The sequence below is a fragment of the Cnephaeus nilssonii genome, assembly GCF_951640355.1.
Source record: "Cnephaeus nilssonii genome assembly, chromosome: 7".
Classification (NCBI taxonomy): Eukaryota; Metazoa; Chordata; class Mammalia; order Chiroptera; family Vespertilionidae; genus Cnephaeus; species Cnephaeus nilssonii.
The window spans coordinates 71,000,359-71,017,207 of record NC_137078.1 but is presented as its reverse complement, the minus strand read 5'-3'; the positions used below and the strand labels follow the sequence as shown (position 1 = coordinate 71,017,207).

The window sequence follows — 16,849 nt, the reverse complement described above, 5'->3', positions numbered from 1 at the left end:
ACCACGTGGCCTGCTCTAATTTCCCAGGCCCTAATCTGCTCCCAGCTCCTAATGATGCAGCTGGTAATAGGATTGTGGCTTCCCTCTGGGGCAGCCACTCAGGCCATGGCCGAGTGGCTGGCAACTGGTGCTTAGCAACCCTGACCACCTGCCTGCTGAGGAGCCAAAGCCCCCAGCCAGGACCCTGTGCCCCCGGCTGGCCTCACGTGCTTGGAATGGTGCTGTGCCTGGTGCCAGCAAGCTGGGCTCACCATGGTGCCGGGTGCCATCCTGGCACGAGGGAGGGATGTTTGTAAGCGGAACGGACTGCTCATCCTGTCTGTGCTGTCTGTCACCGTGGGCTGCCTCCTCGGCTTCTTCCTGAGGACCCAGCGCCTCTCACCACAGGTCAGCCACCGGGCATCGCGGAGTCCTCCTTTAGGAGGGGTGTGTGGGCTTGAGGGGTCTGAGGGTCACATTCCTTCTCCATGGCTCCCTGATAAGAACACCATGGGTGAGACACTTTGCCTCTCTGGGTCCCAGTTTTCTCATCTGTAACATGAGTGTGAAAAATACATTACGGGACTAGAGGGACATCCAATAAATGGCTGAGCAAGTGTTACAAACTGGCATCACCAGATGAATGGAGGCAAGGATGCCTCATTAGCATAACTACGGGGCTAAGACCTGTGGGATCAATGATTCTCTCTCATCATTGATGTTTCTATTGCTCTCTCCTTTCCTCTCTGAAATCAATAAAATTATATTTTTTAAAAAAAGGAAAACATCTCTCCCTGGGAATTGGGCCACTGTTCCTATAGTAACACCTTCAGTTATTTAGGAAGAAGCATGGACTCTGGAGGCAGAGGAACCCTGAACTTTGACTCTGCTAAGAAGTGGCTGTGTGCCGAAACCGGTTTGGCTCAGTGGATAGAGCGTCAGCCTGTGGACTGAAGGGTCCCAGGTTCGATTCCGGTCAAGGGCATGTACCTTGGTTGCGGGCACATCCCCAGTAGGGGTTGTGCAAGAGGCAGCTGATCGAAGTTTCTCTATCATCGATGTTTCTAACTCTCTATCCCTCTCTCTTCCTCTCTGTAAAAAATCAATAAAATATATTAAAAAAAAAAAAAAAGTGGCTGTGTGGCCCTAGGCAAGATCTTATCTCCTTTTTGGCCCTCATCTGTAAAATGGAGTGGGGGTACTATGTGCCACTAGAATAGTTGAGGAGTAAACAAGGATCCATCAGTGCCTGGCATACAGTGGGTTCTTACTGAATGTTACCTCGCTCCCTTGCCTACCTAAGTGCTACCTACCTACATCAAGACCACCTCCTGTTCCAGATCTTATACAAATTCTCCGGATCTGCCCATATCTGAAGTGCTACTCTCCTCCCACACTCACCCCGGCTCATCCCTCCACTGTCACCCTGCTGCCGGCTGTCTTGCTTAGAGCCGCTTGTGTACGAGTCTATTTCCCCAGCAGACTTCAACTGGCTGAATATCACATGGGCTTTCTTGAATCAAAATGTGAACCTAGGTCAGTGCTTATCACAAAAAGAACCCTTAGCTATTTGCTGAATTAAACTGGCAATGGCACAAACCATCTGCTATCTACTTTCTTTAATTTTCCTCAACAACAAAACTATATTTCCTGCAGGAAGATTATTTTGTGAAAACAAGTTGGAATGCTTATTATGAAAAGCCAAACTCATCTGGGGCCTCCTTTGCCAAAGCTGCCTTCCCCATCTGTTTGGAAATGCAAATATATTCCCATCTGAATCAACCTGCCAGATAAACTGAAGGAAGGACCTGGAGTCTTAGAACAATTATTTGGCAGAAATTGGCTTTCTCAGCATCTTACTTCGAAATCCAGGAGTTTGTCTGATCTCTGCCTGTGACTCAGAAACCGAGCCCTTCCTATTTTATAAGCTTATGCAACAGGCAAAAAATCATAAACAGTTTGCAAAATGATAGAAGGTCCTATTTCAGAAAATAATTTACAAGGTTTATGATTTGTAATATTATTGAAATAAGTATCTCATTTAAAAATATAGGTCACTTTGAGAGTTCTAGTTAAACATGGTGAATTTACAACTGCACGCATTTTCCTTTCCTTCCTGGATTCTACCAAAATTATAGTAATGGAATTTTTAAATCCTCACCTGAGGATATGGTTTTATTGATTTTTTAGAGGGAGAGGAAAAAAGAGAAAGGAAGAGAGAGAGAGAGAGAGAGAGAGAGAGAGAGAGAGAGAGAGAGACATCAATTTGAGAGAGAAACATTGATCAGTTGCCTGCCTTCCGCACACGCCATGACCAGGTATCCAACCTGCAGCCTAGGCATGTGCCCTGATTAGGAATAAAACCTGCAACCTTTTGGTGTATGGGACTACAATGTTCCAACCAACTGGGATCCCTACCCCCACCCCGGCCAGGGCTAAATCTTTTCTTTGTTCTTTGAAGATATGAGAGAAGATATAGTGACTATAAAACGGAATGGGGTGCAAAAAGAAGAAACAATCCAAGAACAAGAAAGAGCTTTTGAAAATTAAAAATAGATGAGCCAGGATTAAAAGATCAATAGCTGGGATGAAGTTGCAGAAATCTCCCAGAAAGTAAAACAAAAAGAGATGGAAACAGATGAAGAAAATTAGAATGCCCAATATCCAACTCTCTGAGAGTTTTAGAGAGCACTAAGAGGAAAACGGGGAGACAAAATCCACGGAGAACACAAGAAAGTTTCTCAAAAATGAAAGGTAATATTTCACGAGAAGAAAGCGTACCTAAAATAAAAAGGTATTGTCAAGATTATAGAAACCTGTTGAAAAGGAAAAAAAAACCATAAAAAAAACAACCAATAGGTATGCACGCACTATGAATTTTTTAAAAAGAAAGAAGAAAACCTCATACCATGGTTTATCACTTCGAAAATTACAGAAAATTGGAGATAAACAGATGATCTTTAAATGGTTCTGTGGGAATAAAACAAGTCTCATGTAAAGAATAGGAAGTAAGAGTAGCTCCAAACATCTTAAGCAACCCTGGAATCTAAAAGGCGAAATGTAAGTGCCTTTGAAATTTTAAGGGGAAATTCTTTTATTTATTTACTAGAGGCCCAGTGCATGATTTAATCATGCACCTGGTGCACCAGCTGGCTGTCTGTCCGCTGGTGCCCCAGGCCTTCCGAAAGCCTCCGGCGCGGCGGAGGCTTTCGAAAGGCCTTGTGCCTGCGCAGACAGACAGACAGCTCCCCCGCTTTGGCTTTTGATCGCGGGGGAGCCGGCTGGCTGTCTGTCCGCCGGTGCACCAGGCCTTCCGAAAGCCTCCGGCTCAGCGTCCTGCTGGCCCAATCAGCTACCCTGGCCACCCTGAGTCCCGCCCCCTGCGCCTCCTGCTGGCCCAATCGTGGGCGTAGCGGAGTGATGGTAATTTACATATTACCATTTTATTATGTAGGATTTTTAATGAATTTATTGGGGTGACATTAATTACAATTCTATAAGACATCTTCTGGATATTGTATTGTGTGTTCACCATCCCAAGTCAAGTCTCCTTGGAGGGAAAACTCTTTTAAACTGAGGATCTTATCCATGGCCAAACTTACTATCAGTGGTAAAGGTAGAATAAAGGCATTTGTACTTATATAAGGACTCCGAAGTTTCTCTCCTATTCACTCTTACTGAGAAAGCTACCAAAGGAGATGTTCCCGAAAAACAAGGAAGTAAACAAAGAAGACAAGGTATCCAGGAAAGAGGGGACAATATACAGGAGAAAGTGCCAGGATGACAGTGAAGAAGAGGCCCCGGGACAGCCATCGGGCCTAGAGAGCAATCCGTCCAAGCTGGAACAGGAAGAGGGAGAGCTCTTGAAGGGCACAAAGGAACGGATGTGCTTGAGTCCATAGAAAATACTCTTGTTGGGCCTTTTTATTTTTTATTGTTATTTTTTTTTGTTTCTGTTGTTTGGACTTTTTAAAAGAAATGTTGAAGCATTTGGAAGACATTAGTGAGTGGTTCACAGAAAACAAATGAAAAATTAGTCCATTATTAACTTGCAGGAAAGTTAGGTCATACAAGAAAGGTTGTACCAAAAAGGTTGTAGCACATTGCTTGGCTCAATAGTGACTGTTAATTAAACCTTGACTATTAATTTAACCAAAAACTGTGATATAATGGTGAAATGGTAGGAGGAGAAAGGGAATAAGTCTTCATCTGTCATGGCAGATGTCAAAAAGGGAAGTTAATAGATGTCAAAAAGATATACCTAGAAATAGTATTATAACTGTATTATTTAGAAATAACAATACTAAGGAAAACATCTAAAGGAGTTGGGGGTGTTTAATCCTGGGAAGTTGGGTTGGGATAGAGATGGGTGAGGAAGGGGCTGCCTTTTATCATTATAGTGCTACTTAAATGAAAGAATATACACATTGGTTAAAATTAATTAAAAATGCATAGCCATGATTGGGTATATTTTTAAAAGCAGAATTTCTGTGCATTGGAAATGGAACAGAATGGGACTGGGAGGCCTGATTTCAGGTCCTCACTGATGCTAACTCACTCTGTGAAGCAAGTCACCTCCCTCTCCTGGCTCCACTTCCTCAACTACAAAATGAGTCAGCTGGACTAAAAGATCTTTAAAAAACCCTTCTCGGCACCAACGTTCTATGATTTGGAGCTTTTCAAATCATCAGACCATTAACCAAGTGTGATGTTTGGCCTTTAAAAAAAGTTTCAAGTACAACACTTTAATTTGGATGGTGTTTGAAAGTCCATGTACCAGCCTTTACCACAACCTCGCCCTTTGATAAACGTGGCCTCAAACTAGGGTTGCCAGAAATAGCAAAACTGAACTAAATTAAATTTGAAAACAGCATAAGCCCAGTTACATTTGAATTTCAGATAAACGATATTTAGTATAAGTAAAAAACAAATATTAGTTGTTTACCTGAAATTCAAGTTTTACTGGGCTTAGTAATCCCTTCCCAGTCATAGGATCTGGAGACAGCTGATTGGGCAAGAATTTAGGACCCGAACGCCAGCCGCATCGATAGGCTGGAACCAGCAGTCCATGAGGAAGCCCAGCATACGAACTCTATCCAGTAGGGGCTCTTCATACTGAGTGGTGTCTCACCAATCCAATCCAGTTCCCTTTCAGCATTTTAAATGTGAGCCGAGCTGTGAGGGGGGCCGTGTGGGGAGGCAGACAATGGACCCAACATTGAATGAGAAACTGACTCAAGAATACCACGGTCTGTTTATGAGTCAGTCTCCTCATAAACTAGACTGAGAACTTCAGGGCAAAACTGTGCCTATTTCATTTATGGGTACCAAGTGTAATGCCTGGCACAGTAGGTGTCGAATGAATGTGTGAGCAGCATGCAGCCCTGCCCTCATGCCTCCTAGCATCTCCTACACGAGACAGATTTATAGCATGATAGGCAGTGAATGGGGCAGAGGTGGGGGAGAACCGTTATTTACTGTGATTACTGAACATTGACTCTCCATCAGGCACTCTGCCCAGTGCTTCCTGTGCATCCTCTCATTAAGCCTCCCAATGACCCTATCAAGTGGCTATTACTCTTGTGATACAGATGAGAAAACTCAGAGTAGCTTGCTGAAGGCCACACAGTTAGTCATGAGGGGGCAGGGGACAAGTCTGCTTGGCTCGAAAGTCCATGCTTCCTCCACGGACTCTGCTGTGCACGTTGTAGACAGGAGAGTGCGAATGAAACAGGGCTTTGAAGACAATAAAGAACTGAGCAACTGTGACGTCTGCAGCGCCTGCTATAACCTCACTCTTGATGTGTTTTCAGGAAATCAGTTACTTCCAGTTTCCTGGGGAGCTCCTGATGAGGATGTTGAAGATGCTGATCCTCCCGCTGGTGGTCTCCAGGTGAGGGGCAAGGCGTTTGGCTGGGAGGTCTGGGTGGGGAGGGGAGGGGATTCTGTGCGGTTCTGTGGGTTCCCTGCTCCTGCTGTGAGCGACTGGACTGCCCCTGCGGGCCTGGGAGCCGTGGGATGGCGGGGCCTTTCTGGGCAGGAGACTGTGGCACAGGCTGCTGGAGTCTCAGTCGTCCAGTGGCAGCAGTTATTTCAGTCCCATCCAATGGACCATAACAAGAGATTTGGAGTTATAGGATGAGACCTGGCTCCAGGGTAGCTCAGGGTTCAGGGATTGCTTCCCAGGGGAGGGGCTCTTTATGGTGAAAGCAGCAAGGTGTGGGGGGAAAGATGGCACTGGAGACTCTCCCGAGGGGATATCCTGGCTCAGCTGTGTACTGTACTGGCTGTGTAAACTTGGCCAGGTTACTACACTTCTCTGAGCCTCGGTTTCCTCGTCCGTAAAATGAAAAATAACACCTACTCCCAAGCGGTATTGTGAGGACTACATGAGGTTATATATTTGCGTGTGCTAATGTTCAGGGGGCTGGGTCACAGATGTGAGGGAGGGAGCGGGGAGATGAAGTTGGAAGGGAACTTCTTGCTCAATCATGAAAGCCCTTGAATGCCAGGCTACAGAACTCAGACTTCACCCACGAGAGCGAGGGACACCGGAATCACTGGAGACCACCTGGTCCCTATCACTGATGTGCTGGGTGACCCTGAGGAAGACCCTGCCCCTTTCTCTTCAGATGGGTAGTGAGCTGGCTGCTCCATTTAGTGTCGAAGAGCCCTTTGGTCTGAGGCCGTGGGTTTGGAGTCCTCACTTCCCAGGACTTCTCTGCAGGGAGGGAAGCAGATGAGCCTCTGAGTCCTGGGGTTGTGATGGGCTCTGTCCCCTGAGCAGGGTCATCAGCCTCCCTGCCCCACAGCCTCCCTGCTATTGAGGAATAAGACAGCTCCTCCCCCTTTCCCTACAGTGTCATGGACATATGCTCCCCAGTCCCAGAGGCCAATTAACGGTGCCTTCGGGTACCCCCAGGGGAGCCTTGTTCAGCTTCTTGCAGGCAGCATTTAGGTCTCTCAAAACTCGTTCTTCCAGGCTCTCCTGAAATGCCACCTCCCTCCGGAAGCTTTCCCAGACTCCTCAACCCATGCTGGTTGTTGTCTCCTCTTTAAGCATCCTCCGAGTCATTCGCTGAGTCAGCGAGTCTGTCAAAGTTCCCAGTGGCCTCCATGCTGCTAGGCCAAAGGCCACTCTCAGTTCTTGCTTTACATGAGCTCTCTCCAGCGGTCGATACACTTGATACAGCCCCTGATCACTCTTTTCCTCCTGAAATACTCTTCCCTACGGCCTTACACTCTCCTGGCTCTTTGCTTGCTCTCTGCCCCTCCGTCCCAGTTTCTCTCTTTCTACTCGACCTCTAAACGTTGCAGTTTCTTCGGCTTTTTCTAATCTGTCCTCATGGCTTTAGTATCTCACCTATAAGTCCAACACTCCCTCCCCTATAGAGATCTTCCTCCCAGTATTTTCCACACAGCACTTATAAGACACTAGAGGCCCAGTGCACAAAATTTGTGCATGGGGGGGGGGCGGTGGTGTCCCCCTCAGCCCAGCCTGCACCCTCTCCAATCCAGGACCCCTCAGGGGATGTCTGACTGCCAGTTTAGGCCCAATCCTGGGGACCAGGCCTAAACTGGCATTCGGACATCCCTCTCACAATCCAGTACTGCTGGCTCCTAACTGCTCACCTGCCTACCTGCCTGATTGCCCCTAACTGCCCCCCCGCCAGCCTGATCTCCCCTAACTACCTTTGCCTGCTGGCCTGATTGCCCCTTCCCCTCTGCCAGTCTGGTTGCCCACAATTGCCTCCCCCCCCCCCCCCGCCTGTCTGGTCACCCCCACCTGCCCCCCCGCCAGCCTGGTCACCCCCAACTGTCCCCCCACCAACCTGGTCGCCCCTCACTGCCCCCCCTGCTGGCCTGGTCACCCCGTGCAGCCTGCTGTTCAGTCGTTTGGTCATCCCTCACTAACCCCCCTCCTGGCCTGGTCGCCCCATGCAGCCTGCTGTTCGGTCGTTACTGTGAGGGCATCCTGACCAATTTGCATATTACCCTTTTATTAGTATAGATTTTTATTTATATATATTCAATTGTTGACTGGTTTCTTTATCTTTCACTGGACCATAAACTCTGTAAAGGCAGAGACAACATTCAGTTGAGGCTTCACTCTGGACCTAGCCAAATGCCTGGCACACAGTAGGTACTCATTAATACTTGTCAAGTGAATTAATGAATGCATTCAACAATCATGCATTGTGCTTTCTGGGCACTTGGCCCTGTACTGGGCACTGCAGCTACAGAGATGAAGGAGGTTCGGTCCTAAGGAGCTCACAGGCTGTGAGGGAGACTGATGAGAAAATAGTCAGTTATGTGATAGCTAAATAAGTTAAGGGAGGAAGCACAGGACGCCCCTACCCTTTCTTTCCAGTTTTATTACAAAATAAAGCACAGGACTCTTGTTAGGCAGCTTACTCACCCTTCCCTGTTGACCATCCTTCCTGCCTCTTACTCTCTTTTTTTTTTTTATTGAGGTATTATATGTGTACATATCTTACCATTACCCCCCCACCCCACACCCATACATGCCCTCGCCCCTCAGAGTTTTGCATCCATTGTTTATGCTTATATGCATGCATACAAGTCCTTCGTTTGATTTCTTATCTCCCCCACCTCTCCCTAACTTTCCCCCTGTAATTTGAAAGTCTGTTTGTTGCTTTACTGTCTCTGTATCTATCTTTTTGTTCATCGGTCTATAATGTTCTTCATTATCCATAAATGAAGAACATTATAGAGTGAGATCATGTGGTATTTTTCTTTCATTGACTCTGCCTCTTACTCTCTGTGTGGACCCTAGAGTCAGACAGAATTGGGTTCCCACCCTGGCCCTGCCATTTCCGAGCTGTGTGACCCGGGACAAGTCATTTAACTTAAAAAGGAATCCTGAAGTCAGCGAGTCAGGGGTCTAGGTCCTAGAGCTGCTTGCACCACGAATCATCCTGTGACCTTGGCTAAGGCACTCCTCGCCCTGGGCCACAGTTTACCCAGTTCATCCAGTGACTAAGGGCCCACCCAGCTGTTTGAGTCGGGCTCTCAGAGGCCTGATCTCTCTTTCCACCAGACCCAAGTGCTTTCTCGTGGCTGGAAATGAAATGTGGCATTAACTTGAGGAAAGCCAGTGTGTGTTCATACATTCCGTTTGTTTATTATACAGTTTGGGCTGGTGCAGAGCAACCGTGTCATTGCAAAAAAGCCATGCTTTAACATTTTCCTCCTAAGGAAACCTTCTTGGGGAAAAAATGACACATTTCTGAGCCTCAGTCCCCTGCGTCCCTGAACCCTGCTTCCTTTACCTTCAACTGGTCTATGATCCATCCATCCCCCCATCGCCCACAGTTCCCTCAGCTCCTGCTCCAGCCGGCCCAGGGCTGGGCATCATGGTCCTCATGGGGCAACCGCCCTGGTGCGGGGACTGTCACTCAGGGCTGAGCAAAACCACCAAAGCTACTTTGAAAATTCAGATGTCAGGCCTCATGCCGGGCTCACTGAGCCAGACTGCCAAGGGGCCCAAGCAGGTGTTGGTTTTAAAGGTTCCACAAGTGTTCAATGGTTAAGAAAAAAGCAAAACCCTGATGTCTTGGGGTCAGGCCTACTGGCTGAAGCCAAAAGAGCCTGGCGTGAGGGCTGCTGCTCTTCAGTCCCCAGGGGCTCCAGGCTGGAACCCAGCAGACCAGGGCTGTCTGTGGTGTGTTACGTGGAGATGCAGGGGACCTGGTCCATGCCCTGCAAAGGCTGCCACAGACACGGGTGTGCAGGACTCACGCAGGTTTGTATCAGCGTTGAGGGAACACCCACGTGTGCCTGAGTCAAGGTAGACTTTCCAGAGGGAGTGACGAGCTGTGGTGCGAAGTCAAAGCACGAAGAAGGAGGAGGTCACCCACAGGGACTGCCTGCTGAGAGCCGGAGCAAAGGGAGAGGGTTCCCTGAAACATCTCATCTGGGCCTTGGGGGAGCCTGGGGAAGCTTTAATCAGTTAGAGAAACATGTGACACCCCTGATGAATCAGGAGCCACGCTGGGTGTTTTGAGAACATCTCCGATTTCATTCTCAGGAAAACCCTGCAGGGAGGGAGGAGCTCTTCCCATTGTACAGGTCAGGGCACCGCGACTCGGATGCGAAGAGCCTTGGTTGGGTTCACCTTTCTGGCGAGTGACCCCAAAGCTCCTGTTCTTCCCCTGGAGCCTCTTGCAGATTCTCAGCCACACCCGCCTGTGTGCGTGGTGACTGACGGAGCCACAGCTGGCTGGGAAGGTTGCCTTCCGCTGGCCTGTGGCGTGCCTGTCTGAGGTGGGGCTCAGGCCAGGTGCCGGTTTGCAGTAGATTGTAGAGAAAAAAAAGCCCAAGAGCCGGAATGTGCCAGATTGTGGGAAGAGTGACTGAACGGGGCTCCAGCCGAGGTCAGCTGGCCCCTCCTCCCTCCCCCTGGGCCTCCTTTGTCTGGAACACAGTGTCTCTGTGACTGTCTCCCTGCCAGATGGTGAGACCCTCCAAGGCAGGCACAGGACCTTTTCATCCCTCGCTTCAGCTGCCACCATCACTGCCCACACTTCTTTACATCTTTCTATCTCTCTTTGCTTGTCTATTAGATTTCTGTCTCCTGCAAAAATCCTTACATGGACCCCCAGGTAGAGGTTAGCGTGAAGGGCACAGGGGAATATGAACCTGACCCGCAGTGTCTCGCATAAAAACAGTGATGTACATGGAGGGGTGGTGGCGACTGGTCCTACCCCTCAGCAGGGGCAATCCTTTTTTCAGCGCCATGAGTGGCTAGTCCAGGTAGGAATACTGGTTTATCTCGATGTCATTACTGTACCAAAAACGGTGTCAGTACTCCATAAGGTGGTATGCCAGTTGTGACTGAAAATTCGGTTAACTAGCAATAACTGAGTACATCCAGGGATACATGCAGCATCAACAGTGGAGATAGGTCATCATCGATATCTATTATAATAAAAGCATAATATGTTAATTAGATCAGACAGCCAAACGACCTTCTGGACGTCATTCTGGACATCCTTCTTGGACGTCCTTCCGGATGAAGCCGCAGTGGTGGGAGCTAAGGCAGTTAGGGGTGATCAGGCAGGCAGGTGAGTGGTTAGGGGTGGTCAGGCAGGTAGGTGAGTGGTTAGGGGTGATCAGGCAGGCAGGCAGAGTGGTTAGGGGTGATCAGGCAGGCAGGCGAGCAGTTAGGGGTGATCAGACAGGCAGGTGAGTGGTTAGGGGCGATCAGGAGGGCAGTCAGGCGAGCGGTTAGGAGCCAGCGGTCCCGGATTGCGAGAGGGATGTCCAAGGGGTCCCAGATTACGAGAGGGTACAGGCCGGGCTGTGGTACCCCCTTACCCCCCCTGCACAAATTTCATGCACCAGGCCTCTAGTGTATCAATAAAGAAGAGCTGGGAGTATTTCACAGACAGAACCTTGAGCTAGGTCTTGAACATAGAGTGGGCCTTGACTAAGAGAAGAAGAGGGCCTTCGTGGAAGGAGGAACAGCATGGGCAAAAGCGTGGAGGTAGAAAAGTCTGTGGCATGGGTGGGGACCAATGAGGTGCCAGCCTGCTTCCAGCGGCTTGGCAAAGGGAAGGGGTGGCAGGTCCTCCTGGAAGAGGGTAGAGCATTGAGTGTCACGTGTGTCAGGATTTGGGGCCAGGCTTGCAGGTTATTGGAACTAGAAGCAAATTGTGTGTCCTCCCACTGCCCCAGAGCAATTACACCGCAGACAGCCCTGGCCACCTGGGTTCCAGCCGGGAGCCCTGGGGACTGCGGAGCAGCAGCCCTCACGCCAGGCCCTGTCGCTCCAGCCAGAAGGCCTGAGCCCAAGACTTCAGGCTTTTGCTTTTTGCTTAACCGTTAGAACATTTGTGGAACTTTTATTTCTTTATTATTTATTTACTTTTTACATTCAACATTATTTTGTATTTATTAGTTTCAGGTGTACAGCATAATGATTAGACAATCATATACTTTACGAAGTGCTCCTCCTGATATTTCTAGTACCCACCTGGCACCATACATAGTTATCACAATTTTACTGACTATATTCCCTATGCTGGACTTAATGCCCCGTGACTATTTTGTAACTACCAATCTATACTTCTCTCTCTCTCTCTCTCTCTCTCTCTCTCTCTCTCTCTCTCTCTCTCAATAATTTTTTGTTGTTGAAAGTATTACATTTGTCCCCCATTTTCCCCCATTGACCCTCTCCAGCCCGCCTCGCCCCCCCTCCCCCAGGCTCTCATCCCCCCATTATCTGTGACCATGAGCCATGCATATAACTGGTATGCATACAAGGTTCTTGGTGGATTACTTCCTACCCACCCATCCTCCCCTGCCTTCCCTCCAAGATTCCCCACTCTGTTCCAGGCTTCCATGTCTCTGGATCCACTCCGTTCATCAGTTTATTTTGGTACTTGTGGAACCTTTAAAACCAACACCTGCTTGGGCCCCTTGGCAGTCTGGCTCAGTAAGCCTGGCATGGGGCCTGGCATCTGAATTTTCAAAGCAGCTTTGGTGGTTTTGCTCAGCCCTGTGAGTGACAGTCCCCGCATCATGGTCCCCATGAGGACCATGATGCCCAGCCCTGGGCTGGCTGGAGCAGGAGCTGAGGGAACTGTGGGTGATGGGTGGATGGATGGATCATAGACCAGTTGAAGGTAAAGGAAGCAGGGTTCAGGGACACAGGGGTCTGAGGCTCAGAAATGTCATTTCCCCCCATGAAGGTTTAACTCTCCTTAGGAGGAAATTTTTAAAGCACTGCCTTCTGCCCTCTCCAAAGGTAGTTCCCAATGTGGCTCTCTGCTTCATCGAGGTCAGGAGGACGATCCCTCGCTCTCCAGTTTTCTAAGACAAAGTCTTATATAACGTAGTCACAGAAGTGACATCCGTCACATTTACCATAGGCCCATGGTTGGCAAACTGCAGCTGGAGAGCCATATGAGGCTCTTTGGCCCCTGGAGTGTGGCTCTTCCACAAAATACCACGGCCTGGGCGAGTCTATTTTGAAGAAGTGGCGTTAGAAGAAGTTTACATTTTAAAAATTTGGCTCTCAAAAGAAATTTCAATCGTTGTACTGTTGATATTTGGCTCTGTTGACTAATGAGTTTGCCGACCACTGCCATAGATATTAGAAGCACTCACACTCAGGGAGGGGAATTATACATGGGCATGGATCATTGGGAGTCACCTTAGGGTTTGTCCACCTTGCTCTCTGTCCCTGCGCCTTCCTTCTCTCTACTGCTATTCCAAGAAAATCCAGAAATCCTGCCTTCCTTGTCTTTCAAAAGTCACCTCCACTCATGCCCTGTTCCTGGGAGTGGGGGTGGGAGGGGGATTCTCAAGTCTGTCCAAATGGCTCATCAAGGAATTTCTTGTGAATGAGGATAACTCCCTTAACATGAAAAGAATTCTGGAGAATATCCATTTTTCTCTTCCACAGGGACATCACAGGGTCTGGTACATAGTAGGTGCCTAACAAATGCTTATTACCTGACTAAAGCGCAGTGGAAGGGCAGTGGAAGTGGAATTCAGGGAAGTTTCATGACTAGCATTTGAACTGAGGATGTTAGGAGTTATCTTTTAAAGATATTTTGTACTTTAAAACATTCTGTAAGCAAATTACAAACATTTTGGGAAGCAGGGGGGAAATCCTCCTATCATCACACAACCCTCATTCTGCCACTGTTAGCTTTTCCCTCTGTTTGTTTTTACCATTCTTAGCAGTGAATGCGTCAGGCCCAGTGTGGTCCTCAGCTGACCAGTTCAGAAGCTCTACCTTGTCTGAGCCCCTGAGCTGGTCATGCCTGTCCCCTGATGCTGACAAGAGACCATATACACCGAGTGCCAATTGATCACAGAGATAAGTAAATGGCTAACAACACAGGTGCGCACCGCCTCAGGCCAGAGCATCCCTACAGGGTCACACTACTGGGGAACCCACTGGCTAAATCCGTTTGCTGGCAGGAAAACTCATTTAATTGTATAACCAACGTGACTCCAGGTTTGCCATTTTCGGTGAATTTCTGGGGTCCCACCTGGTAGAGTCCCACCATATGTGCATTTAAGCCAAGTGACTTCAGTTACGATGAATGCTGTGAAAAGAGAGAAAAATAATTTAAAGGTGGCAGGTGCTCTTCCATTCAGAGCTATGCCCCCAGGTGAGCGTACCATGGGAGGTGGGTCTGCTTGGCACCAACCCAGCGCCAGTCCCTACCTGCCTCTCCAGGTGTGAGCATTTCCCTGAGCCATTGTGATTCTAGGCTCTGAAACAGGGTTGTTCGGGTTTTATGCCATCATGGCCTCTAAGGGGATGCTGCCTGCTTCGGCTGGTGCATATTCCCAATCAAGCCACAGGGATGCCCTGCTCTGGCTCCTAGATCCCACCAAAGGGCTCAATCATTGTTCTTCAAAGCATCCTTAGTCATGCCCTGCGCTTAGTTCCTTGGAGTGAGCCCTAAGTCCCTTTTTCCTCCTGATAGGCCAGCCCTGGAGGTCTTTAGTGCCCAGAGACCTTGGTATACCTGGACCCTAACTTCAACTCAGAGGGGGCAAGGGTTGGGATCTTCGTCTCTTTTCTCTCAGAAGGCCTCTGAGCCTCTCTTGCAAATTGGTGCACCTTCCCACAACTGTGCAGGTCTTAGGGGCTCCAGGAGGGGCACTTTCATCAAACCACTAAAGTCTCCCCCCTTTCCCTGGACAATGAGCGCCTTCTTAGCTTACAGTTGCCATTTGTAAAATTCTTCTAAAAACAAAATCAGCTGCAAGGAGACTTGCTGTCTCTACCTATAAACATAGAAGCCTCAGACAGAATTTAGAAAATTCTGCCTCTCGTTACATCGGCACAGGACTAGGATCCCTCTCCCGCGGGAGATGCCTGGATGGGTGCTGAGTGGTTCACCACTCTCAGTTGTCTTCTCTGTGCCCCGCTGCCGACTGGCCCCATGCTGACAACACCTTCTTGCGTTGGAAAAGGCAAGCCTTTGTGGCTGGGAGCCTTCCTTTCCCACTTTCTCCCAGTAATACCGCTTGTCACTACTCGAAGCCCTTTTCCTTTCCTTTTATTTTTATTTTTTAAAATAGATTTTTATTGATTTTATAGAGAGGAAGGGAGAGAGATAGAGAGCTTGAAACATCAATGAGAGAGAAACAATGACCAGCTGCCTTCCGCATACCCACTGCTGGGATTTAACTTGCAACCAAGGTACATGCTCTTGACCGGAATTGAACCCAGGACCCTTCAGTCCATGGGTCGACACTATCCACTATCCACTGAGTCAAGCCGGTTAGGGTCCCTTTTCCTTTTAATTTATAGTTTAACCCAAAGAGTATTGTCAACTTTCTGTTCCTTTTAAGTTCTTGGAGAATACTTACTGTTACTTCTGCAAAAATAAGGCTATCTGCTACTTTTGTCTTTTTCATTTAAAATGATGTCGTAAGAATTGTCCTGCTGCACCCTCATCTCCATGATCCTGTTTCACTCTTCCACTCAGGGCTGGAGCGGAGTTTGCAAAGCCCCTTGGCCTTCACTAGATATCTAGGATGCTGCCGGATACACCGTTAGGGCGTCACTATGCCCCAGAATTTTAGATTTACCTCAAGCTCTGTCATTTACCATAGCCTTAGCCTCAGCCACCAAACAGACACAATGCCATCTGCAAATTTACAAACAGGTGCTCCTGTGTGTGTGTGTGTGTGTGAGAGAGAGAGAGAGAGAGAGAGAGAGAGAGAGAGAGAGAGAGAGCGCCCCATTATAGCCCCAATGAGGCTGGAGTTCACATCTAATCCTTGGAAATCAACTGAGCCTTGTTTTCACACATCCCCAGACCAGGGCGACACAGGGAACCAGGGGTGGGTCAAGTCAGCATCTGGACCCAGCTAGGGCCTCCAATTCTCCACTTGCTTTTTGCCAAACCCTCCTCTCCCCTCATGCTTCACTTTCTTAAACCAGGCATCATTCAAGGAAAACTGAATCCATGTGTTTGTGATTCACTGAGGCTGAACATGGCAGAATGTTTTGTAAGCTCCCTCTCTTAACAAAGAAATCCAAGTGCGTGTGTGGCTTTATGTGTGAATGCATGGTGTGTCTTTACATGTGTGTATGGTGTGTGTGTGTCTATGTATGCATGTGTGTTCCTGTGTCTATATTGTTTTCCTTTCTATTTCTTATAAGAATGTTAAGCTGATTTTTCTTAGAATCAGGAAATCATATTTGGCCAAAGAAACCCAACACTCCCTTCTCCCCCTTCCTGAGGAACTCTCGTTTGGCAGAAAACTCCCAAACACCCACGTCCTAACTTATTGGAGATGGTCCTGGGCCAAGCAGCCGTCAAAGTCTGGTTTGGGAGCCAGTGGGCAGGGGGAGGCTGCCCCCGGCTGCCTGGGACCAACAGTGAGTGGGAAAGAGGCAGGAGGTGGGCAGCCTGTGCTTCTAGACTCTGCCCCTCAAGCCCTGGGCATCCGTTCTTAGCAGAACTCTGCTGATCTCTCGGATGGGGCCCTGGGATCTGTCTTTGGCCCTCTTGCCCAGTCAGCTGACTGCCTTACTCATCAAGGGGAAACATGGCCCAGCTGTGGGCTGCAGGGGGCGGGGGGGGGTCAGACCATTAGCCTGGTGACGCTGACAAGATCCCAGGTTTTACCACCCCTCGCCGACTCCCATGCTCTTTCCCCCTTCCAGATAGAGTTCCTACTCATCCTTCAAGGACCCATCCAGCAGTCACCTCCTCTAAGAAGCCTACCCTGATTCCCAACCTGGGCTACACTCTACCCCTGGCCTCTCTCAGTCCCAGCCATGACCCAGGGTTTTGTGTTGTCTCTTAACCCGCTGGACAGAGCTCCTTGAGGACCACAAACTCACCTCATGCAGTTCTGGAGCCCC

The 16,849-nt window shown here is 48.6% G+C and overlaps 1 protein-coding gene across 2 annotated transcripts in view; it reads left to right on the top strand.

Moving 5' to 3' along the window:
• Positions 1–219: 219 nt before the first annotated feature.
• Positions 220–16,849, top strand: part of SLC1A7 (solute carrier family 1 member 7) — a gene marked incomplete at both ends in the record, with an annotated part of 42,702 nt that continues 26,072 nt past the window's right edge. Inside the window, 2 exons of one of the 2 annotated variants that reach the window (XM_079778318.1) lie at positions 220–387; positions 5,793–5,872. In XM_079778318.1, the coding sequence (XP_079634444.1) occupies positions 253–387; positions 5,793–5,872 (215 nt within the window). The remainder of the gene's footprint in view (positions 388–5,792; positions 5,873–16,849) is intronic. The other variant, XM_079778319.1, reaches the window with a different exon arrangement.